General features: G+C 46.5%; 1 protein-coding gene across 2 annotated transcripts in view; it reads right to left on the bottom strand.

Annotated features, from left to right (window-relative positions):
* SMAD7 (SMAD family member 7) overlaps nt 1–22,808 on the bottom strand; it is a 290,040-nt gene extending 267,232 nt beyond the window's left edge. For both annotated transcript variants that reach the window (XR_010067368.1, XM_063295841.1), the window contains exons 1-3: nt 21,906–22,808; nt 20,156–20,209; nt 10,523–10,597 (exon numbers count right to left, since the gene is read on the bottom strand). Coding sequence is in view for 1 of the 2 variants with exons in the window: in XM_063295841.1 (XP_063151911.1) it covers nt 10,523–10,597; nt 20,156–20,209; nt 21,906–22,626 (850 nt within the window). In the remaining variant the exon portion in view is untranslated. The remainder of the gene's footprint in view (nt 1–10,522; nt 10,598–20,155; nt 20,210–21,905) is intronic.
* Nucleotides 22,809–26,540: the final 3,732 nt, after the last annotated feature.

Below are 26,540 nucleotides of genomic sequence, written 5' to 3'. Positions count from 1 at the left end.
TTAAAAGAGCTAATTAAAAGCCAGCGGCTAGAGATCCCGAGAGCTGCCAAGCTCTTTCGGTTCTCACCATTTTGCCAAGTGTCCTGAAACAACACCAGCCCACATTCTTGTTTTTAACGACGCAGTTCCTGAATGGTGGAAGACCGTTCCCCAGCAACACCTTAGAACAAATTCTATGAAAAATAGCAACTGGTCAGTAAAATGCCAAGTTATTTGGGTAAAAAGTTAAGGAGGCAAATATGAACTTTACTTTTTGTGCCACAAATTGAACGAAGGCCAGGTAACTGCACTTAATAATATCACTGAACTGAAAATAAACTGGAAAGGAAACTATCTGAGACACTGGGCAGAGTGCCAGGCTGCCTTCCATGGGGCACATTCAATCCGATTCAGAAACGTGGCCCTGGCTGGCATGACCTTTGTTGAGTGTTGTTATGACTCCTTCTTGAATCTTTGGGGAAACCTCGGGCCCAAGAGCTAGGGATACAGTACTGGGAGGGTAGATATCTGCATTTCTTCAACACCGTCCTAGAGTCTCTTAGTGGCTGCAGAGGTGGACTGCTGATAGAGCATAGCTGATAAGCCTGAAGTAACCTCAGTTACTCAGGAACAAGAAGTCAAGAAATACAACACAGACTAGCACTTGGTAGAGCAGCCATGAAGGCCTTGGAAAAAATATGCAGATGTCATGATGTGTCATGTCTACAAAGATCAGATCAGCAAGCCATGGTATTCCTTGTGACACTCTATGGAAGGGAAGGATGGACTCTGAAGAAGCAGAATATTGACACTTTTGAACTTTGATGTTGGAGAAGACTCCTGAGAGTACTATGGACAGCCAAGAAAACAAACAAATGGGTCATCAAACAAATCAACCCAGAGTTCTCACTAGAGGCACAAATGACCAGGCTCAAATTATCCTAATTTGGACACATTATGTGAAGACCCAGCTCTCTAGAGAAGGCTCTGTTGCTGGGCAAAGTGGAACAAAAGAAGAGGACAACCAGAAGCAAGGGGGATGGTCTCAAGTTAAGTGGCGATGGGCACACCATTGGAAGAGCTGAAAGATGAGGTTAGAGACAATGCAACAAACTAGGTAAGTTTAAAGTTATCTGTTGCATTGTTCAATATCAAACACTAGGTATAAAGAGAAATTGGAAACAAAATCCATCAGAAATTATCCCCAAGCCCCTGGGAGGTTATATACTTAATGAAAGGAACAATAAAGTCTCCTTGTGGCACAGAATATCCTATATAAATGCATTTAGAACAAACACCACGGCTGGCATTCCAGGATGGCAGTCAAAGTTATTAAGAGAAACTACAGGAAATTCCCACTGTTAAGTTCAGTTTCTTCAATAGCTTTTGAGGAAGCTCTGGGAAGACCATGCTGAAAAGGTGAGACCAACTACAATATGGCCTTCTGCAAATGCTATGTAGTTGCTCTATCAACTTTACTGCCTTCCAGGTGAAACCACATTAGGAAGAAAGAAGAAATTAATGTAAAGTGGTTTCTATTCCCCCCCCCCCCGGTCAACTATATTCCATACTGCAGCTTTCTCAACCTCTGACTCTTTAGAAATATGGCCTTCAATCCCCAGAATTTTCACCCATGCCAGTTGCAGAATTCCGTAAGTGGAAGACCACACATTTGAATGCAATAAACAAATTGACACATACTCAAGTTCTCCTTTTCCCCAATTCAATAATAGCAAAGGCCTAGTTAGGACACCTATCTGGCAGGTTCTCCTGCATCACTCAGCACATAAAACAAGGAGATGCATGACTACCAATGTTTCTGGATTGGGATGGAAGGGGACAACTGAGATCACAGGGTATCCACAGATCTAAATGACTTGTGTCAGACACAATGCCAATACAGGATTGTGTCACTTATGCATGAGGTCATCTGACACAATCCCAGCTTGTTCTGGACATCTGTGGTGGAGAGTTCTGTTTTAAGTACCTACATCACACAACAGCAGGCTTCCCACACTGCATTAACCCATGGTTTATGGAATAAACCACAACTGGGTGGATTCATACTTTGTGCTCAGCCTTAAACCATGGTTTGGCAGCTATAAGGTATAGATTCACACAAGTTAAAGCAAAGTGAAACAAACCACACAGAATATATACCAAGTATTAACCAAACACTTACGCTACTTAAATGATGGAAATATTTTCCATCCTACATAACCAGTCATTACTTAGCTATATTTTATACGGGGTGGAAGCCTGTCACTATTTTCTTGAGGAAAAAAGGAAGCAGGGAATTGTAAATACCTGGTGAGGTGTGTGAGATATTGGATTCTTCTTTTAGCTCTATCACGCTATTCACTTGCTCTTCCCTCCAACCACAACTATTTAAAATTATCCATCTGACTCAATTGCCAACCCTTACATGCTGAAGTAAACCATCTCACACGCTGAAGTTTTCACCACTTCCTCTGGGTAAATTTTATTTAGCTGGCAGATACATAAATAAATCCATGCTCACACCTTTAGGGTTGTGTTAGACTTTTAATACATATATTGCTTAGCCAGGAACTTTTTTTTAAAAAAGGGAAGCTTGCAAGCTCTACAAATGCTAAGAACAAGCTTGGAATAAAATTAAAGCATCAGGGGAATCTGGCATGCAGACAGGAAAAAAATCACATTAAAAAACCCACTCACCAAGTTTCTGCATAGATCTGGATAGCAAGGGCTGTTCTGAATGACAACATGACTCCCCCCCGCTCATTGTAACTAAAATCAAGCAAACTCCCACCAAATGTTGGCCCTTATTATTAATGGCTGCAATCCAGATATGCCATGAATTTTAGATACACAATGAATTTTAAATTGGTTGCAACTAACTTCCACTGCTTTTATGGAATCTGAGCTATAATTCTCCACACTTACCTAGGAATCATGAAGCATGGCCAAATATAACAAGTTCTCATTCCAAACAGGGATGTTTCAAATCCCACTCTTAGTTACAAGCAACTTTAATTGGACTACAGCCAGTACAATAAACAATTAAACAAAAATATTTTATCAACAGGGTCTCATACCAGGATGGGTCAAAAAGCCAAAACGGGGCCATGCCTGCACAAATGAAGGCCTACTCCTTTTGAACGTGTCATGACACATATAAAAAGGGGTGGGACTTTAATTGCACTCTTGCACTTGCCTTTTCGATTCCCCCCTTAAAGGCACCCATCTCATAAATTTCAATGAAGATGAAATCAAGAACAGCTGCAGTGGATTAATGCAATCACTAAAAAAATGAGAATTGGGGATTCTTCCGTTAAATAACCATTGATCAATTTCTTCCATGTGCTTTATTAACTCCCAAAGGAGTATGTTAGTTATTCCGTACTGAAAGTAGGGTTAAAAAACGCTGAGATATTTAACTATCTGTTCCTACTCTGCTAGTCCTAGGTAGGGAACCAGTGACATGTCCCCTGTTGCTGGAGCTACAACTTCTAACTATCTCTGGTGGAACATCAGCTTGCTATCCTTGCTATAGATCTTCAGCGAGTGCTACTCTAACACTGTCCATGAAATCTGCAGAACTTCTTTGGAATAAACAGTGCTGGGTCTCTGTTCTACACTTAGCCCAGAGCAGAAGTATAGTCTGTTTGGAAGAAGCACTGGAGAAAGAAGGGGCAAGGTAGAATGAAGCTCAGAACCCAAAGTCTATGTGGCATGACTCACCCAATTTCTAGTCTCTCTTCATGCTTCTGACCTGGCGACACTGTCATGGTCAGAAGATGTATGAAGGGAATTCCAGCACTCTTTGCTAGCCTGGTAGGCACCCTGCCTTACTTCAGACATCACTGCTCTCATCTTACTCATGTCCCCTGATAACCTTGTCCTTTTGTAGACAGACCTACGTTTTTATATAAGCCATTTCACGAGCAAGCAAAGGTTTCTGTAGCCAGCTTCTTTTTGAAAAAGTCAAGCAACAGGAACACAGCACCTCCAGGTCATCTATTTAGAGAGAGGCTTACTTATTTTGGTATGGTGGATTTAAATAAAATGCTAAATAAAGAGATTTGAGGAGGGGGAAAGCCTTAGCAGAGATCTGTGTTAAGCCAAGACAAGTGGGTCTTGGTTTAATTATTATGAAGTTGAGTTGTTGTTAACTTATTTTCCTAATAAAAGGGAAGGGACTGAAATATGACCGAACTATGTATGAGTAACACCATCTCACCCATGCTGGATCTAAGAGCTGGACACATAGCAATCTCCACTACCCATATGGTAGCCAAGGATAGAAAAAAATAAATTATTGTGAAGAGACACAGACAGGCAAGCAGATGAATGTTTATCTCTTTGTAATGGGCCCAGGGATCAGCAAGGATGAAGAGCCACACAGAACTTTTCCAGAACCACTTTCCATCTCATAATGAAAAGACAATCAACTGCTCTTCAAAACTTTTCTTGTTAAAAAAAGTGAATGGAAGAATAATTAAACCTATGCAATGTATGAACCAATCTGAAACCAAGGGACATCAAACATCAGATTGCAATGGATCTTCACGTTGTGAGCCATAATTCCTCTGCCTTAACAATTAAAGAGTATTTGAAGACTAAGTCTTTCTGCTGGATCAAGCAAGTGCAACTTCCAAGCTACCTGGAACTAGAGCTGAGCTTCTGATATCCCACAAAACAGAGGGCAATAAGATAAACAATGTCTTTTGTGAAAAGGAAAAGCTTACTCATTTACACTGACCTCACGTACCCTTACTTTCAACTGTCCTCATTTGCCCATGGTGACATCACAGCCTAACCAACTCTACTACTTGCTTTCGGCAGAATCTCATTCATCTTATTAATATAGTTACAAGGAACAGTAGCAGGTGAAGAACTACTGGTACTGAAAAGTGTTTTTTAAAGGAAAATCCTCCCCTACTCCAAGTAATTCTGACAAATCTTTCCTACCCCCAGGGAAATGTCAAGTTTCAACTCACTACTGAGGATTGGAGAAGAGTCAGCTGGACTCTTCACTCTTCCAACCTGCTAATTCAAGCAAGGCTGGGATGTAATTTGAAATACAATGGGAACATGCCACTTGAAATTTAAGTATCAACATATAATGGCCGCAAATAATCTTGATTAAATGACTGCAGCCCATTCAGACGTTGCTAAAATAGTGTGTTCTACGTGCACAAGATCACTAGTAACATTCCTGCCAACCTTGCTTGGGAGTAAAACACTGTATGAATGTCTGCAGGAGAGAAGGCATGCTAGTGTCATACAATAATGCACAGGCCTGGCTCATGGGAAAACCAACATGTGTGCAGCTGTAGTTGGTCTACAGGCCTTCCTCCTGCAAACACTCGAAGAGGATGTAGGGCTCCTTCAGAAAGCCATCTGAAGGCTGTTAGTGGAGAGAGCATCCCATTTGTACCAGAGCAAAAAGTCAGCCTCTTTTTATTTCCCAGGTTGGGATCCATAACAAAGGTGGCCACGGATCCTTCTTTGGAGATCTGGGTGCAATTCAGAATGTGGCCTGCTTTCTTTAACCAGGATAAGCCCCCCTCCCCCAAGCCTGGGAGGTCACTGCAACCCAGGAATCTCTCCCCATCGTACAGTTCTGGACTGCACAGTAAACATTATCCATTCCTGCTCCAAAGACATAAAGCAGGCATTGAATTAATGAGGGAGGGAGAGAGAGGCAAGGAGTGATTTACCCCAGGAGAAGAGGATTAAGAGAGGAAGTGGGGAAGGACAGACCCAAGCCCCGAATTCCACCCCTCTTTTTCTTCCTTCTCCTCTTCCTCCTCAATTGAGGTTTTTACCTTTTGGAAGATGCTCCGTTAAGAAAACAAGAGTGAAACTAGGTTCTAGAAATTCAGTTTGGCTGGTCTGTGCAAGTTCCTTCCCTCTTTACTTCCCCTCCCACCTATTTCCTTCCCCATTTATTTTTCCAAGTGCCCCAGATGACATGAAAGAGCAGAACGGAGTGAATTAAAGGTCATTGCTGCTGGAACCAGTTTCTTTGTGAAGACCCCCACAGGATTAAAGTTTTGACATCCCTCTCCTCCGCTTTCTCTCTCCCTCTCTCTATATATATACTGACTCCCGCTGACTCCTTTTCTTCCCCTGCTAAAAGAATGACTGACTCCAGATTTCCAGCCTTCCTCCCATCCCGAACTGAACTTCATTCATTACCTGGGACTCACTAACTCCTTCAACCAAGCCAAGGTGGGAAACAGCAAACAGTGAAGGACAAGGTCAGGCTGGCTATTTTCAAGGGGGAAAGACTTGGGCAGTCTCTCTCTTTTGCTCATCCTTCCAAGCAGATCACCCACGCACATCCTCTGGGCATCTTTGTCCCAGAGAATCTGCTCAGCCCCGTGAAGCAGAACAAAATCGTTCTTATAAGCTTCAAAGAAAACATCAGCTTTTCTCTGCATTCTTTAAGCAAACTGTGTTCGTATCTGTGAGCGCACGCACCCCCAAGCCTACATGCATTCTTCCACACATCTTACGCTATTTTCCTTTCCATTTTTAAAGGCACCCTTTGAACAGCGAAACACCCACTACACTGTTTCAGTACAAATGGAGAAGGGTGCTACGCTATCCCTGGCAGAACTGCCCAATGTTTCCAGCTGGGCAAAACTGTTTTGGCTACTCTGAATTAGCTGCAGAAGAACACTTTTCAGACACCACGTTCATCTCCAGATTTAGAAGCATCTCAGAATTGGACAACCTTTTTTTCTCACCCAGAGGACAACTTCTGGAAGTTAGGTCACATCTGGGGAGAAAGGTCTACAGATGAGCATCACATTACAAATTCCTGGATGGCTGAACCAAGTTAAAGAAGATGCTTTGCTTTCCTATACAAACATCATTCCTTGTAAAGAGCAATCATGGGGTCTATGGCATGTGTAGACACAGACATCGAGACTGAAGCCCCAGTGGATCAATTCCAAACATATCCCAGCTCCTGTCCGTTTAGCTCAGTGTTTCTCAGCCTCGGCAACTTTAAGATGTGTGGACTTCAACTCCCAGAATTCCCCAGCCAACTTGGCTGGCTGGGGAACTCTAGGAGTTGAAGTCCACCCATCTTAAAGTTGCCGAGGCTGAGAAACACTGAATTAGGGACTGCTCTGACTGAAGTATCTACTTCAGCTTTCCTACTCCAAGCTGGTGGCCCAGGTGGATTGGGACTCCAACCCCAAACACGCTGGAAAGCGCCAGCTTGAAGAAGAATGGCTCACCACAACATCTGGTCATCAGTCCCTGCATTAAGGGATAATTTCTTGAGACAATAATGCACAGGCCCAGCTCATGCAAAAACCAACCTGTGTGCTGCTGCCTGCACACACTCAAAGAGGATGCAGGGCTCCTCCAGAAAGCCACCTGAGGGTTGTTGGTGGAGAGAGCATCCAACATGCACCAGAAACAGCTTCTTTTTATTTCCCAGGTTGGGATCCATAACAAAGGTGGCCACGGATCCTTCTTTGGAGATCTGGTTGCAATTCAGAATGTGGCCAATACAGAATGTGCAATTCAGAAAAGGCAGTTCTACTCACTTCAAAAATATATGAAAGGGGAAAGGAAAAAGAGAGAGGAATGTTGACTTCGTTGTGACCCCTCCCCTATTTAAACTTCGGGTAAGTTATTACAAGTTTTCGTTGCAGATAAAAGTAGCCCAGTTGCCCCAATAACTGCTCATTAAAAATCCTGTTCAAATACACTTTCCAGCAAGCTATCTCAAGGGTGTAAAGAAAAAAATAAAGGCAACAGCCAGTGAACATTCAGCACTTTAAAGAGCTCATATTTAAAATCTTGGCCACGGTAATCTCAGTTCAACGTTTGAAAACACTGAACCTCAGCTGCATATGGTTCCACTGTCTTTCTAGCTAGGGAACCTTCACGAAGCGTTCCAGGTTCATCAATGAATCAGACTTCACCGATAACCCCCTGCTTATCCTTTTCTTTGTCCGTTAAACAACCCTCCCTCTTTTCTTCATTTAACTGCAGTAAAAACAATTGTAAAAATTATTATTAACCTTATTAGGTTGTGTTCCCATCTGGGCCCTCTGCAATTCCAGAAACCTAAACGGACAGAAAGATCTACTTTCAGGAGGCACCAAGGGTCAATTGCAAGGATGAAAACTTTCAGAGAAAGCATCTTTTTTATTATTATTATTTTTTTTTGGTGGAGGCATCTAGGACATCTCTTAAGAAAGCGTTCTGCCACCGGGGCTGAGCAATGTGATTTCCTGCTGCCCCCCAATCCCCCCCTTTCCTTTCCCCCTCCCTTTCAGCAGCAGACTAGACAATCCAAGATGTTATCAATTCATAGGGCTTTTAAAAAGAGGCTCCTAGCTAGTCCTCCTTTGCTTATTTCATGTGGCATCCTGCGGAACTCAACCCCACCCTCCCGCATACTTCATTTTTTTCCCTTTTCAACTATTTAACATTTTTATTGTATAGTCTGATTCCTCCTCTGTCGAGTTGAGGTTTTTTCCTCTCCTTAACCGTCTTCTGCAGGGCTCGGCTGCAAGAAGGTTGAAAGGGAATACATGTTTTTTAAAGAAGGGGGGAAAAAACCTCTCCATGCTTACTTCCCTCCCCTCCTTTCTTTTCCTCTCCTCCTGATTAATTCTTATTAGCTGCCTTTGAACAAACAGAATCCGCTCCTCTCAAATAACAAGCCGAGGGTATATATTACGTTAGAAAGAAAGCAAAGAAGAGTCACATAAACACCGCCACGCCGAAAGCCATTCCTGCAGAGAACACACAAAAGTGTCCCACACATACAACATTCGTGGGGTGGGGGGTGGGGGACACAGTTTTCTAACATTCCAGTGGTAGGCTAATGAATGGGAGTATGGCTCTTCTGTAAATCAAACAAGGCGTCCTTGGCCAAAGAAAACTCTCTTTCAAAAGGTACGCAAGTCCAGACGAGTATTTTTGGGGCACTGGCAAAAAGCTATTAAGCATTTGCATACTGCATCACAGGAGTCGGGAGAGCTACATGGCTTTTCAGCGGAATGGGGTGGTTCCTCCAGAGCAGTGTTTCTCAACCTCAGCGACTTTAAGACGGGTGGACTTCAACTCCCAGAATTCCCCTGCTAGTTGAAGTCCACCTGTCTTAAAGTCGCTGAGGTTGAGAAACACTGCTCTGGAGGCAAAGGCTACAATTCAGCCATACAAATGCACAAACTGTGCCCAAGACTCCACTGATAAAGGCAACTTGCAACTCAGAAGTCAAAACGCGCTGGGAGAAAAATGTCTCCCCACCTGGATGGTGCTCCTTGGGGGCTAATCTCAAAATGTTCTTTTCCACCTCCTCCCCCAGAGATCAGCCATTCCCAAATGAAATTGCAAGCTACCCAAACTCCTTACACCCAGCCTTAATCACCAGAAGCCAGCCTCAACTTGCAAACTTGCAAAAAAAACAGGAGCCTGCTCTGGCACACCCTGACAGTGGACAGTATATAATTTAGCTCTCTGTGCATAAATCACATAGGCAGACGTTGCCCTCAGCTAACTGTGGTACTGCCAGCATCTATGTCTAGGCTCCAAAGCAGCTCTCAACAGGGGAGGGCAGATACAAGTAAGACCAGAAATGTGAAATATGGTCAACTTAATTCTACAGCTGGTAAAACTCAATCCTACAGCCATGCAACCTGAGGCCAGTCAGATGCTGAACTACAATTCCCAGCATTCCCCATGATGGGCTATTTTTGCTAAGGATGCTGGGAGGTGTATTTCAGCCATGAAACAGAATGGAATAGGGACAGGCCATGCTATAGAAAACTCACTGATGTTCCTGGCTGATACCAATAAAGTGTAACACAGTTAAAAATACTCAGAAATAATCAAAATCTGGAACATCTTAGTTAAGTATTCTCTTGAGGGCTGGATTATCATACACATTCTTACAAATGGGAAGATTTTCAGACATAGGCCATTGGGGGCTGAAATTTCTAGCAGAAATGCAAAATAACTGTGACCTATTTACAACCTTTTATGAAAATGCAGTACAGGATTTCAAGTCACAAACGAAACTGAGACTAATCTATATTTGAGGTGTCTGACACACAAAGGATTTTTTGCACAACAATCCATTCATTCAAGTCTGCTCATTAATGAGACCCATCATTGTGCTCACACCTTTCAGAAATTTGACTTCCTCTTGATTCCCAACATTGGTGAACATACAACAGCTTTCCAACCCCTGATACCCTCAGATGGTATCCCTATCCACCAGGGCTGGGGAAAAATCCTGCCAAGATTTTCATTCCTGGAAAAGCATCAGAACAGATGTATTCTACCAGACAACAGGGGCGGAATCAGGCGGAATACTGCTTACAACAGGATGGCAACTGGCCATCTAGATCAATGTTTCTTAACCTTGTCAACTTTTAAGATGCGTAGGCTGGGGAATTCTAGGAGTTGAAGTCCACACATCTTAAAGCTGTTAAGGTTGAGGACATCGCTCTGGAAGTTCAACTTCCTTTGTTAGAAGAACATACAACAGAAGGGGCACCGAAGAGATCTTGATTCTTACCTGCAAGCCCCTCAGGGGCCAGAAAATTAGTTCCCCTCGTTTCTGTGGAAGAAGGCACAGAGTCTGGACAACTTGCTGAAACACAAAAAAGGGAAATAAGTGGAGAAATAAGTATGACATGACACTGCCCGCACCCCCAATACTTGAAAGCTCCCTGCAAACTACGTCTCCAGCTAAATTTATTTATTTATTATTCACATTTCTATCACCGCCCATCTCCCCCTAAATGAAGCACATTCCACAGAGTTTACTAGGAAGTGATTACTAACTGTCTGCACGGGGCAATTCTTCATGATACATCCACCCTCAGCCTTCATCACCATGTCTGGGCTCCTGTCATTAGTCAAGGAGCACAAGATTATAGGCTGGCTGCAGTCATCTTCTCTGCCGAATGCACACCCCCTTCCTTTGGCTGAACTGCTTCTGTTTGCTTGATCGTCCCTGGTTATTGAATTCCAGCTTGCTGAACCTCAGCTGAGAAATCCAAAAGGAATTTTTCGTGGCTGCACTACTGCCTCTCAGTCGAGAAACTGAGGCAGCCCAGATGGGGGAAAAGAGGGCATTTTGTCAAAGGTATTTTGCTCTGTCCTCCTTAGAATAGCTTCTGTTTTCTTACTATTTCAGTGAGAATCCACCACCACCACCACCACCACGTTTTGTTGAAATATGATCAGCTATTCCCTGTCCTATTCTCAAAAACACTGGGTCCTACTGTAAAAAAGGACTGTATAATGGAAGGTTTGGGGTTTTCTTAATGCTGGGACACACAAATCCCCCTGAAGTCAGAAAACAGTCAGAAAAGCTAAAATGATGCTCACTGAATGGAAGCATACTTGGAGTTACACTGACCTATCTTACAGGGTTACCTGCCAGGCCATCATGGAAAACCAGGACCATCTTAGAGGTCTGTGGATTCTGCATACTGCCAATTTCCCTCTCTACTGTCATAATAATGACAGTTTGTTGTGACTTCTAAGCCAGGGAGGAGTGTCTGCAGGGTGTGTGTGTGTGTATGTGTGTGTGTACATGTAAAAAAATCAAGATCAACCATATTTTAAGCTTTGATCACATGACTGTGACCCCCCTCCCTGTGGACATCCCTGAAGCCAGGCGAGCTATGGTTACTAACCAGAATCAGAAACTAGGGTAGCCTGACGCCCAGAGACCAGCTGGCACAGTCAGTGCAAGAGACTGTGAAAATTAAAGGCCAACAATTGGGCGCACCAGCTTCCCAAACCCTAATATGGGGACGGCCCTGCCAGCTCTGTAATGGCTTCTCCATTAGCCAAACTAGATAGAAGACATCTCTGTCAAAGATGCAGATAGCAATAAACTCTTATTTCTAACAAGAATGCAAACTGTCCTCTATGTCACCCCACCTTTTCCCTCCAAAGGGTGACATGATGCATTTATTTTACCCAGTGTTTTTCAACCTTGGCCACTTCAAGATTTGTGGACTTCAACTCCCAGAATTCACAAACAAAACTGAGACTAATCTATATTTGAACTGTCTGACATACAGAGGATTTTTTGTACAACAACCCATTTCATTCATGTCTGCTCATTGACGAGACCCATCATCATGCTCACACCCTTCAGAAGTTTGACTTTCTCTGAATTGTTTGTGGGAGTTGAATTCCACACATCTTAAAGTGGCCAAGGTTGAAAAACACTTATTCAGCCAAACACTGATCACTACAGACATACATTCCAAGATTAAACAGAAAGACAAGGTGAAGACATAAATCAGGAATTCTGGAAGACAAAATGTGACGACGGTGTATGTTCTTCCAAGACGTTGTTATTGACAGGGTGGTTTCCCCATTTATCTCCCTTATCATAGTAAAATATCTAAGCTGAGGTCCTAATGGTACAAATAGTGAAGGATAGTCAACCCTCCATTTTAATGGGCTGGTCTCTGCTCTGCTGGTCTCCAGTCAGAAATGTATTTCTATGCAAAGATCTAACTCTTAATAAATGCTTATTAAAAAGAAAGGAAAAAAAAAGCAGAATCATTTATCAGAAATGGCCTGGTACTTTCCAAACACCTTGGCAGAGAGAGTTCAAGGGACAATGGAGGTACTCTTCTGATAAATCAGCACCTTGTCATTGTCCTGTATAGCAGCTTCCTTGTAAATGGGTAAGTTCTCTTCTAGCAACTGAAGCATCTAATAATCCATTTCAATGAATCAATACAATAAACTCCTTTGCCAGCACCCCGGAATTCCAAATATGCTCCCTGCAGCAAATCATTGGAAAGACCAACCTTTTAAGGCCAAGGGGAGGAAAAATATAAATTAGAAGTCGATTTATCTATCCCTGTGCCCAACCAAAAACTACTGGCACCTGGTCAAGAGAGTTACGTAAAATCAAACAACCTGTCGGAAAAGGGATACGTACTTTATAACGACCTGTTTTTAAACGACCAAAAATCGTTTTTTCGGTAACTGCGTTCCCTCTTTCGCAGATAGGGAAAGAACACACTTCTTAATGCACATTCCGTAATCTCATTTTATCAGAGTTAAGTATAACCCTGAACAGGAATATACAGTTTAACAGGATATACTTAATCAAACTAAAAACAATGGAACAGACAGGAAATTGAGTTACTTCTGAAATACTGTATACTATACACTTTCTCAATGTGTGTCTTTCTGTGGTCTAAGGAAACAGCTTTTTTTACAATTAAGACTTTAACAAAACGGGCAAGTGGCAGTCAAATGCTTCAGCTGGAGATCTCCCTTTACCAAGGACCTAGGCCTCACCTAGGCCTCACCGGGTAATATCACTTCATAATAAGGGGTAAGAAGGTATGAGAAAGAAACTTAAAGATCTCCACCTAAGAATTCCTAAAGCAGCAATGCATGCCAAGAAGAGAGCAGCTACAAAGGTGTCTGTGTGCGTGTGTGAAAACAGACAAGGTGCTGGATGGAGTATTATGATCTAAGCCCGTCCCCTTCTGAAGCGCTGTGCGTGACGTTGACACATGTACAAACGGGGCAGGACTTGTGTGACGATGCTCCATCCAGCATCTTGGCAATTCCCCCCCTCCCTGGACACCACCGAGGCTTCCTCTCCTTTGCACCCTTCAGCTGCACTGGATTTCATCACCCATAATCCCCAGCTAGCACAGACAATGTCACAGAATAAGAAAAAAAGCCAAACGCATTTAAAATGGCAACCTTCTTCTCTCGCACCTTTTGTGCACACAAGACGTTTTTCGTTAATGTAGGGAGAGAAATTCAGTGCCCTGAAATTGCACTGATAATTCAAACTGGCAGACTTATGTCAGGGGTTTCTTAACTATTTATTTATGGCAACATGTTTAGAGGGCCTTCGAGATCTACATGCTGGGTGGTTGGCAATCAATCGCAACCATTAAGGCAGCACTCTCCCCAGAAAAAACCCCTCCTCCAGAAAATCCAGTAAAAACCAATTTAAAAGAATCTTACTTCCGAATTATGATTTACTCAATCCAAATTTCTGGATTTGCGGAGCACACTGAAACACCGTGCCCAGCATACCGTGGAAGGCCACATAAGGGTTGGGTCCACACAATTGCACTTAGCTAAAATGGGGCTGGCTAGTTCATGTCCAATTTCAGTATCTGTCATTTCCTTCTACTTTATCACTTCCCCCAAAAGTTAGGATTTGCTCTTGATTTAGAATTCCTGATTTGCTTGGAAAGGGCAAATCAGCAATCAGAATCAGGTATAAAAACAGTATTACTTCCAAATGCCCTGCTGGTTTTACAGATGCAGGTTTAAAAAGAAAATCAATGACGGCACTATTTCTGAATTCCTTGAAGGACATCAAGCGATGGCTTTTATGGATGCATGGGCCAGGACAGATCCTAATGATACGAAGAGGACTTTCACTTAAGTAGAACTATCAGATTTGGGCTACAAGTTGGGTAAATCACTAGACAGCGGCAAACAATAAAGGGTTTTGTGTCACTTTGCTGTCCCCTAGTTGTTGCCCAGAGTTTTGCAGCCCAGATGTGGCAGCCCTACACACAAGCAGCACAAAACACAGTGTTATTGGAAGTCAGCTTTTGCATCAAGGTGAAAACAGTGAAGGTAAAAACAGGATATAACTACAGAATGATAGGGCTTCAACCCATCGTGGGGAAGATGAACATGGAGACTTGCATAATGGTGTGGAAATCCATGCACCAATTTGTCTCCCCCTTCCCAAACAGAAGTCCATACATCTATCTCCTTTGACATCTGTATGCATTTCTAATAATTCACCATCTTGCTTTACTTATCTTCTCTAAAATACTAGTACAACCGCACACATTTCTATAGTGTTCGATTGACCTGAGGCTTCCCAAGCCTTCTAAAAGGTTTTAGAAGACCCTGATCTGGGGGAAATACCCAATACTTATCCACCTCACAAAAGCTGGGTATTGTGGGGGCTGCAACAACAGTTAAGTCCTGAGCACCAATGTTGGTAGAGAGACGTTGCCAAAACAATGCCCAACATTATTTTGACTTCCTTAATTGAATGGGTTCATTATCTGTTAACAACGGGCAGAATTAAGTCTAGCCATGCAGTTCTAATTTTAATGTTTTTCTTGCTTCCAGGAGCTGAAGGGACATCCAACTTCAACACTGCTATCTGTTAATATACACACAAATGAGATTATCTTTCACCAAATTTTCCATATTTAATCGTCGGACAGTTCCTTATTGGTACAGTACCTGAAAATTATCCCATTTAGAACCCACAGTTGCTAATATTAAACTATCTAAATTAAATGTTATGGCCTTCTTAGAGACCACAAGAAGTCATACTGATTGGCATTTAGAGTGACTAATGCTTCACTCAACACTTCATCTAAAATATTTCTGACATACAGGATATCTTGTGCCAGGATGCTGAGAACAAACTGAAAAGAATGAGATCCACTGCAACATAGTCGTAAGAATACCTCATCTGCAAACAAATCTTTCTTTTGGCAGGAGCAACGTAAAAAGAGAAGGAAAAAAAGGAAAAGGATAGACAATTCTTCCAGAATGCAACAGGTAGCTTATATATCATTCATTCACACACGCATTTACTATAAAGCAGTGTTTCTTAACTTCAGCAACTTTAAGATCTGTGGACTTTAAATCCCAGAATTCCCCAGCCAGCTAAAAAGTTTGGAATTGCTAAACTCAAGAGTGTAGCTGAAATGGGGTTCAGATTCCCTGGTTTGAAAATATGTATCACATCTACAATGCTTCAGATTTCAGATTATGTCCACTTCTGAAGCTCTGGAAACAGGTGTCCAAAAGGCCAGTTTCGACTGTGGCCCCCATCTCGACTTTTCTGAAATCCCCTCAGCACCCCTGTCCAGAAATCCAACTTTGTTCTTCACCATTTCTGAACGCAGAATTCACCCTTTCACACACATCAAATGCTACCTTTGCAGCCTGGCTCAATAAATCCACATCATTTGGTATAATTGGCATCTCGCACAGTTAAAAATGTGTTAGCCTTCTGCTGTCTACCTTTGTGGATAGCAAGGATTGCTTTTCTTCCATATGGTTAATAGTGCTCTATAAAAAGAGAAAACAGTGCCTAGCTGGCTTACGGAAGTGAACTTTGAATCTCCCAAAAGTGCTTAGTTCTACCTCAACCCGAATTGTTCCTATGCGGCGGGGGGGGGGGGGGGGCGGCAGCACAGGATAGCCTGTTCCTCTGAAATCAAACCATTTTAGCAACCCACTTTGGGTTTCAAGCACATGGGGAAAGAAAACTCCTCGCAGAATTTGCAAGAGAATAAAGACATACAATTTCCTTTCTTGCTCTCCTGACAATGGCCTTGATTAAACAGGAAGTTTGATGAGAGTCAGAGGTTATAATAACCACCTGCAGTGACAGACTTATGAATTATTTTTGTCTCCCGAGTTGCCTGCGCAATTCTATTCAGGGTTCAACTGCCAAATGGACTTTAAGGAAGGGAAGGAACCGTCCGGACGCTCCTTCACTTTTTTTACACTTCCGACTGGCTCTATTAATCACTTCCCATTAGCCGATCCAGAGAACTTTTCCTTTCAAAACAGCATTGTCGAAGTTTGGGGTTTCTTTACTGTTTATACACGGTCTGTTACTGAATAAATGTCACTCCTCTAACTGAGAAGGAGGGCCTGGTATACAGCAGGATGGAGGTTTAAACTGCCTGCTTGTAGATTTATCCCAGCATCTTTACCAAAAGCAAAAATGATAGCCCCTCTGCGATTTTTTCCCAACGTGGCTGGCTACTGGCCACGCTTTTCAAATCTACAGAGTTCGATGCAGCAGAGACAGCTGTTGCTAAAAAAAAAAGCTTTTTCCTTAAAACCTCCAAACCCCCAAACTTTAACCACTTTTACTTATAAGCCAATATGGTATAATGGTTAAGGTGTGGGCCTAGGACAGGGGAGACCAGGTTCAAATCCACCTGAGCCAGCACTTTCTCTCTCTCCGGTTGCCTACCCTAACCTCTCAAAGTTGAGGTTCTGGGGCAAACCTGGAGGAATGAGTGCGATGTACACCACTCTGAGTGTCTTGGGCAGAGCTATCAAGCACAAATCTTTGGGATTGGAGACTTCCTTAGCAGTAAACTCAGATGAACCCAGGAGAACTGGATTGAGAGGAAATAAGCACAGGATCAGATGAAGATCTCCTGGGGGTTCCAGAGAGGTCTCCTTCTCCTACCAAGCTCATCAAAGCAAAGGAAAGCCAGCCTGGATTGTCCACTACCAAGTAGGGTAGCTGCAGATCTCAGATGGCCATCAGTTGCCACATAGGTTGAGGGTTCTGGAATCCCTTCAGCTTGGAACCCAGAAGATTCACCAAGACCGCTTCCCAAACAGTAGCTCAGCAGGAGGAGAACCTGACCTCACTCACCCTTTGCTTCATTTGGTTTCAGCTGTGGTGTGAATCTTAGCCAACTGTGGCTTATGCAATAAACCCTACTTTAAGCAAACCACAGTTTAACACAACGTGTGAATCCAATCAGAACAAGGTACCTTAGAGTGCACCACAATGTATCCTTTGTCTCTTACCTCCCCCCCAAATCTCCTCCCTAAATTCTCTTCATTTCAGCAGTCCTGTTGCTATAGCAAGCCAGAAATTATTTGTGATCTACTATAAATCACAGAGGGCCCGACCAGAAGATCCAGATCTGCCAATCCCTAAGGCAGAGTTGCTTGACCAGCTGCAATACTTCGCCTGCCCAACAGAAGGGTCACAAAGCCACAACTCAGTAAAAACACATCACACACTTGTTTCAAGATCAGCAACATTACTGAACTACAACTCTCATTATCCACAGCCAACATCGCCAATGGCAAGGATGCTGGGAATTGTAGTCTGGCAGCACCTGCCTTGCTATATTTAGGCATCTCCAACTTTATAATCTTCCCCCTTTGCTGACCTTTTCACCTCTCTCTTTGTACCCCTATGGGCAGACCCTTGCCCACCGTTAAGAGAGGACAGGAAACTATAATTGTTTGTGCTCAAAAAAGTATTAGTCAAGCAGCATTCCCACTTCACAAGGGGGAGAAACCATGGATAAATGATAGATCCAACCCAGATCTTTGAAATTCAAGCTCATTGGGAGCTTATCTGCTGCAGTACAGTTCATGAAAATGTTACAACCATTCATGAAAGGAAGGTCATGAAGGACTCCCAGTGAGAATGTGTACAATAGAAAGAGTTTGTGGAACTCTACTCAGCAAAGCACAGGTAACCCTGTGCCAAGAGAGATGAACAGATTTTCTGCAACTGACCAACAGAATGAATGCTACCCACTCACCTACTTGAGAAGATGAAGGGGATTTGTTAAACTTTTTTCCCACTCTGGTGCCTTCAAGATGGGCTGGTGCTACAGCTCACAAAATTCTCAGGCAACATGCTAACTATGATAAACACAGCATTTTCCCTTGAATGCCCATAATTCCAAATGTCAAGAAAACGAACTCATTCTTGGAGCATATTATCCCATTCTGGGTCCTCTTTCTCAGTCACGCAACAGTGACACCAAACATTGGGAAATTGCAAATCCCAAACTTTTCTTAGGATAGATCTGAACATCCCCTTCAAGCAGTCCAAGTGTTTCATCAAACTGTAACAGTCCTGCCAGATAAACCTGGCTGAGACAACACCAGCTCTAAGATCCTTCCTTAGGATGGTCCCTTAAGCCAAAGAACTCACAATGTAAAATACAGTGGTATCAAAGATGGGTCACTTGGTCAAGAGGACCCAATGCTTTTCAAGGCCCATGTTTAAATTGGGCAAGCTTAATCAGATCCGGAGAACAGAGCAATCATTGTCTTTTCTTGGATAGGAAAAGGATGGGAAAGGTAGGTGACAAGGGTGAGTCTGTAAGAGTCTCCTTATAAGCCTTGCCCAACTTACTGTCTTGCCTAACGTTAGGGCGTAATCAGTACAGAAAAAAAACTTCTCTGTAATCTGTATTTTTGGTCCATTAATTGTCAGAAGAGATATGAAGTGGCTTTGTGGAATTTTATTTCTCCCCCCCACACACATTGCATGCACATTTCTGATTCCCCCTCCCTCTTTTCCACAATGCCAGCCTATTTATCTAGCAGAGGGTGAGCCCGCTGCCAGCCAAAAGTTTATGCAGACAACCGCAACAGCGCTTGGTGCCAGCCTCAAACGGGCTTCTACCTTGGCAGCTTGCCACTCAATTACAAGCAACAAGCATGCCGAGCAAACTGTGCTAAAAACATCCGTGTGCCTCTTTGCATTTTTTTAAATACTTTATTTGCGCCAAATGAAATATAAAACAGAACCTTTCAGGAAATCCACCTTACCTGAAATTCACTTTTTTCTGTTATTAACCACTTTTTTAAAAAATTAAACATTCCAAATGTTCCAGACATTATAGGTAAAAAAGTTGGGAGGAAGCTATTAACTTTTGTTTTACATCTTAACAGCTTATCAATTTTCTTTTCATTTCTCAAGAGAAGTTTATGAAGATCCCAGCAGGCAATCTGACCCCGTCACTTAACTTGGCAGACCCTCTCATGGAACCCACCTGAGCTTACTTCTCAGTAAACAGCCACAAACCCTCACATGGATGGTTTAAATAGTTCCCCTGCATTGTGCAGAAGGTTGGACTAGATGATCCTTGAGTTCCCTTCCAACTGCAAAAGGCCATATAAAAGTGCAGGTGCACTATTGCATCTCAAGAGGAACTGATTAACTAAAAAAAGGAATTTCAGTTTCAAGTTATCAAAGGCACACCCAGAAAAATAAACTCAGTGCATCTCGTATAATTTATAGATTTTGACTGCAATCCTGTACCTACTGACCCAGCCATGAGCCCTTCTGAACATGGGTTTACTGCAGTAAACAGGAACTTCCAAAACAGCCCTGTAAAAATCTCAGTCCTTTTATTCAGGAGTAAAGCTCACTTATCTTAATGGGAAATCCATCTGATTAACTCTGTAAGCCAGCAGCAAATTAAGAGCTAAAAAGGCAACACGCTGGCAGTAATAAAAACCACCATTTGGTATAAGGAGGACAATGACAGGCGATAGGGAGAGAGGGAGAGATATTCTATGCTGAAAGCTCAGCTTCCCACCCCAACCCACGTTCCCCTTTTTTGTTGAAAAATCACCAGCATCTACTTACCCGTTGGTTTGAGAAAATCCATCGGGTATCTGGAGTAAGGAGGAGGGGGGGACTCTGAAATTAGAAAAGTGCAGAGAAAATAAAATCAGAGCCATGGGAAGTGGGGGGGGGGGAGATAGGAACTTATGATAAGAGAGGCATTCTTGTAGCAAAACTGTTTGTCTTAGCCCTGGCGGCCGAAGGCAGAGCTACTTGGCGGCAACTGCCTTGATATTTAACTGTCAGATAAACAAAGGGGCCTCACTGGCGCCAAGCTCTGCGATATCTCTGCTCCTGTAGCTGTCTCGGCAGGGGCCTTCTGGCTGCACCCAACGCTCCAGTCCTGGAAGTCACCCATAGATCCAGCGTCCCTGATAAATCCCTACCAACTAGCTTGCAAACGCATTTAACAAAAAACTTGGGGAGGGGGGACAGGAGGGGGGAAAGGGGGGGGAAGGCACACAATACAGATTCACATTGTTCTGCCCCCGCCTGCCCCCCTCCGGCCCCACGGCTTGAAGAATCAGCCCGCAGGTTGGACCTAACACACCCACAGCGCCCAAAAGTTTGCAAAAGGAGGGTGGGGGGAGGAAGAGGAGGGGGGGGCTAAAGACTTTAGCTCTGGGGGAACGGGGTGGGAGGGCTGCCCACTAATGTGGTTTAAAACCTACCCAAGCAACTCTCTCCCTTGCAGATCATGAACTTAATCCCCATTTAAAAAAAAAAAGAAAAGGAAGGAAAAAAACCTTTGCAATTCCAACCATGCTGTGGGAGATTCTCTCCCCCCCCCCTTTACCCAATGTGGAAACTAAAGGCAACTTGGCAGAAGGAGAAAAGCAAACAAGATTGCAGGCCTGGAAATTATGCGTTCTCTTTTATATTTTTGAGGCAAAGAGGCCCAAGGTAGGCGGCCGGGCACTGAGGAGGGAGTAAGCCAGCCAAGGGTTGGATCGCTTTTGCAAAAGGCTAGAGATTTGTGTATTAAACTAAAAAATCCTGGAAGGGGTTTTTCCAAAAGCATTCAGGTTTTTTCCTAATGGCGCATCGTGCACAAAACACTACAGCTTGGCCAGCACCTGGCTACGTCACCATTTAAAACATAATTTACTGTCAAATTTTGGAATGTTTATTTTTTTGCTGGAAAGAACCCTAACATGAAATTGAAGTCTTCATCCCTTCCTCCACTACTCACCTCTCCTAAAGCAGGAACTTTAAATGCACACCCAGAAGCACCCAGATGGGAGCCGATTTTCAGATGGGAACTAAAGTCAAAGCTGTCCCATTCTGCCTCCCCAACCCCTTTGCAAAATTCCCCTTGGAATATGAAAAACCAAATCAAAAGCCTCGCTGGGAATTTTTCTTTTTAATTTCTACCCCCCACCCCCAGGAGAGGTTGGTGGGATGCACACAGGACCTCGTTGAGGCAATGCGCCTGTCCCAAACTGGAACTTCTTAATCTAAAGCCCCCCTTCCCTCTCGTGATACAGGTGCAAGATTTAAGGGCAGGATCCTCGATTTCACACCGGTTCATCCTGGATTCCCTAACGTTAGATCCCCATTTCACCAACAGGACCCCGAAGAAGTTTCCAATGAAGGCTGTGTCCCCCCCCCCCCGGGTCTCAAAAAGGGCGAAGGTCTGCCTTTTTTTGCAAACTGCGGGCCCGGCTCAATTTGGGTACGGGAGCTGATGGGGTAGCAAATGGGAGGTGGGGGGCTTGGCTGTTCAGCGTGGGTAAGCGCCCGGTCCGACCGGCTCCTGCTCAGCACGTACCTAGCTCGCAGAGTCTGCTCAGGTGAAAGGGGTTGCAGCAGGCTAAGTCCAGGTGAGTTTTCCCGTAAGATTCACAGCCACAAAGCCGCTTGACTTCCGAACAAGGCCGGAGATCGGGCCATCGGAAGATTTTGCAGAGCAGCAGCGGGAGAGAGTACCAATGCTGGCCCAGTTTGGAGTCCACCTTGGTGGGCAGCAGGAGGCACGCGGTCCGGGCGCCTCCGCGGGACTCCACGGCCTGCAGCAGGACCTCCAGGTGCTTCTCCTTCAGCCGCTTCAGCACCGAGTGGGTCAGCGCTTTCAGTTCAGCCTCCGACCCGGCGTGCGCCTTGGCGAGCTTCCCCGACTTGCCCATGCAGCAAATCCGGCTTCCTCCTCCGCCGCCGCCGCCGGCCCCATGAGGCCGCCCGTCCGCAGCGCCTTCGGCGGCGTCGCCGGCGCCTTCCTCCCCGCCGGGCGCACGGCTCCGCCAGAGTCTTCGCACGAGCACCGAGCGTTTGGTCCTGAACATGCGGGACGAGAAGAAGGATCCCCGGCTAAGAAGCGGGCATGTCGTCCGCAACTCATGAAGGATCCGGGATCCGAGTCCAGGCAGCCAGTAGAAGGAGCCTGCAATGATGGGGCCGAAGCGGGGGCCGAGGAGGGAGCCGGGGGGCGCCGGAGGGGGCGGCGGCGCGGCGGCGGCTGGCGGTGGCGCGAGAGCCAAGGCGAACTGCAGCATGCGCCGGCCCCTCAGCCCAGGCTCGGCTGCAAGGCGCCCTCCTCCGCGGCTCCGCTGTCCCCTCTCACGGCCGCGCCGAGGACTGGCGGCGGGTCGGCAGTCTACGGCGAGGAGGCGCGGGGCGGAAAGCCCGGGACGAGGCGTCGGGGCAGCCCGGGAAGAGCGGGCATGCCCTCCGCCCGCCCGCGGCCGAGCCGGGGGCCAGGCGAGCTCCTGCGCGGGGGCGCGGGCCAGCCGAAGCGCAGGGTCGCGTTGCGCCCGGCGGGGCTCTTCTCCGGCCCCCTCCCGCCCCCCCTCCCCCCAAGGCGGCCGACGCGGGGGTTAGATCCTCGGCGGTCCAGGGAGACCGAGCCCCTCCGGACGAGGAGCGAAGAGCCAGCCAGGAGATGCCGAGCGAGCCGCGGCGCCTCTCGGGAGACCTTCAGGACCAGGATGGCGAGGGGGAGGCAGAATCTACCTGCCCCCCCGCGACAGAACAGGGGCGCGGATGGCCCAGGAGCGACCCCAGCGCTGGAGGCGAAGCCGGACGGCCGGGATCCGCCGCGGGGCTGGCGGCAGCGCCTGCGAGAGCCCTCCTGCCCGCCCGCAGCCTGCTCCGCTTCTCCGCCCGGCGGGGGCTCCTCCAGGAGTGGGGCGAGGGCGCGGTGCGCGCGTGCCTCCTCGGCCGGCCCCCCCGCCGCAGCCTGGCCGTCGCCGGCTCCCCCGAGACGTCTGCGCTCCGCCGAGGCGCTTTGATCTTCCTCCCGGCCGCCGGACGGAGCCGCGCTTGTTTGCTTCCTTCCCGAGACGGAGCGGCTCACAGCGCGGAGATGATCTCCTCCTCCTCCGCCGCCGCCTCCGCCTCCTCCAGCTCTCCCCGCCCTCCGCGCGTCCCCCTCCGGCGGCGCCTTCTCGCGGGGAGCCCGGCGGCGGCGGCGGCGGCAGGAGGAGGCGGCGCGGCGAGAGGGGCGCCCGAGGAGCCGGGCCCGGCCTGGCCGGACAGGAGCCGAGCGGGCAGCAGCCGTGCCTCCCGGAGCGCCGCAGTGCCCGGCTCCGCGCCTTCCCCCGCCGGCTCCCGGCGCAGCTCGTCCGCCGCCGGCTCGTTGGGGGGGGAGGGGGAGTGGGAGGGCGGCGCGCTCCCGTGCGGCCGAATGGAAGAGGAAGGAGAGCGGACGGCGGGGGGGCCGGGAGGAATCCGCCCCGCTCCTCTCGCCTGGCCCTCTTTCTTTTCCCCCTCCGCCCCCCCCCGCCGCCTTTCTGGCTCGGCTTCGCTGCTGCCTCCCTTTCTCCGCTCCTGCCCGCCCCCCCAACGCCGGGGAAAGGTGCCTTGCACGCCCCCCCCGGCTGGTTCTCGCCTCTCTTACTCCCTCCGGGCTGGCTGGGCGCTGCTTGCCATTACGCAGCGCCTTGTCTTTCTTGCAAGGGGCGGGGGGAGTAGGAAACCACCCCGGGGGGGCGCGCCTTGCCAGGGACAGCGGCCAAGGGGGGGAAGCGAGTAGGGGACTCCCCCAGCGCGCCCGAGCAGCAGCTGGCAAGGGAAGGGGCGCACGGGCTGCAACGCCCGCCCGCCGGCCCGCTTTGCCCTGGCTCCGCGCCAGCCGGCCGGACGGCCCCGGCCAACCTTCGTCTCCCTTCCCCCGCCCCCCCCCCCCCGCTGCCGCCCCCCCGCACGCAGACTGTGCCGCGGCGCTCTCCGGCCCAGGCGCCCCGCCTCCCCGCCCGGGTCACGTGGGCGTCTAGACACCCTGTCGCTTTTTTATTAAAAAAAAAAAAAGGCTGTCTTGCGCGAAGACGGCGTCGAGTTTCTGAAAGCTATTTTTTCCCCTCCCCTCCTTGCAATTCCTGGGGAGGCGGAGGGGGAGGAGGAAAGGCACCGAGCTCGGAAAGATTGAAGAAAGTCCTTAGGAAAAACGAGCCGCCGCGTCTTAAAAGCAGAAGTCCTCAGCGGTGGTCATTGGCCGCTTCTCGAGCCCTCCCTCCCCTTTTTTTTATTCTCCCCTTTTTGTTGCTGTTTAAGAACGTCGTGGCTGATGGAGAGATCTGGCCGAAAAGTTTGCGGAGCCTTGGCGACCTTTGAATACGTCTAATAAACGTGTTTATTAAAAAAAACAAAACAGAATGGATTTTTTTTCTGTCAGGGCCAACCCGTTCCCTTTCTTCAAAAACGGTTTTAAGTCGCCTACTTGATGCTGCAAAAAAAACCTTACTAAAATTTATTTTCAGAGGCAAAAAAAAAAAAAGCCACGCAGTCTTGTGGCACCTCGGAAGATTAATCCAATATTATGGCACGGGTTTTTAAATTGTAGGCATACTTTGAATCAGTGCGTGAATCCCTAATCCACACCGGATCAGGTTGCTGCGGATTTCTGCGCTGATGTGTTTGGCACTTCGCTGGGTTGGGGAGATCACTTTACTAACCCCTTCCCAAAGATCAGACGGAGATTCACTGGGGACATCCTGACGGGCTGACTTGGAACAGAGCTGCAAACCAGAGTTGTAGTAAACACTACCATGCAATATAGAGATCGTGTGAATTTGCTCTGTGTTCTTTTAAGCTGCCCACCTTTTTTCCCAGGGTAAATTGCCCTGAAATTGAGCAATTTTTTTTCTTGCACCAGATGCCTTTGCAATTCATGTTGAAACTAGAGTCCCTTCACAGCCTTCTCACGAGTCTTGCAGAGGCCCCAGACCAGTATTTTTCAAACCTAGCAACTTTTAGATGGGTGGAGTTCAACTCTCAGAATTCCCCAGCCAGCCATGGTGGCTGGAGGATTCTGGGAGTTGAAGTCCACCCATCTAAAAGTTGCTACGTTTGAAAAACACTGCCTTAGACCCAGAGCTGAGTTCCCAATGGGTCCCCAATGCCTCCTCCACCCAGTAAGGTGGCGGCACCTCCCCCAAGGCTAAATAGGAGCGGATCTGATTAAGACTTGGATGGGAGCCTACGAGGGAACCCCAGTAGCCTGAGAAGTCCAGAGAACATCCAGGAAAGAAGCAACAAGAAACCGCTTATCTGTGGTTGCTCAGAAAGCAACCCCAGTGTGTTTAGGAAGTTGCCAGGATTCCATCTCAGCTTGAAGGAAATTGCTTGGAAGACATCTCTTGAGTGTGCCAGTCCATCCCATGTTGAGGTAGAGCAAACTGATGTGGCTCTTCCCCATTGCTTTGTGGCCAACAGGTGTGGGGTGGGTGGGAGAAGGTGGGTGGGAGATCTCCTGCTCAGAAATGTTCTGAGATTGGATTATCTTTCTAGGGTGGCAGCAGAACATGTCTACCTCCAATTCCAACTCAAAGGGAAAGTCTCCTGAGAAACTCTTACCGGTAGTCCTCACTTAATGACCATTCATTTAGTGATAGTTCAGACTTAAGACGGTGCTGAAAAAAACAACTTGCAACCAGTGCTCACAGCTACAACCGTCGCAGCATCCCCATGGTCATGTGATCACGATTTCGGCACTTGGCAACCAGTTCGCATTTATGACTGTTGCAGCATCCCGTGGTGACATGATCACCATTTTTGACCATCCTGGCTGGCTTCTGGCAAGCAAAATCAATGGAGAACCATGAGATTCGCTTAATGACTGCAATGATTCACTTAATGACCACCACAAAAGGTCATAAAATTGGGTTGGATTCACTTAATGACCACTTCACTGAGCAACTGGAATTCTGGTTTCAATTGTGGTCGTTAAGTGAGGACTACCTGTATAGTCAAAGTCGAAGACCCTACCCTACTGTCTTCAGTTCTGAGTTATTGCCCGGACTAAGCAAGAACCACGCCGAGACAAGGAAGAAGTCTCTAGTGCTTTATTATTGCTATAGTAGACAGAAAATCCTACCCAACTGAAGAAGCGTGGGAAAACCCAGACAGATAAACCACAAAAGTCAAGGCAGGTCTGTTCTGTGTCTCTTTGAATGAGAGCTCAAACTCTCTA

This window comes from Candoia aspera, chromosome 2 (genome assembly GCF_035149785.1).
Source record: "Candoia aspera isolate rCanAsp1 chromosome 2, rCanAsp1.hap2, whole genome shotgun sequence".
NCBI classification, from domain to species: Eukaryota; Metazoa; Chordata; class Lepidosauria; order Squamata; family Boidae; genus Candoia; species Candoia aspera.
Note: the sequence above shows the minus strand (reverse complement) of the source record. Positions and strands in the feature narration are given on the sequence as shown.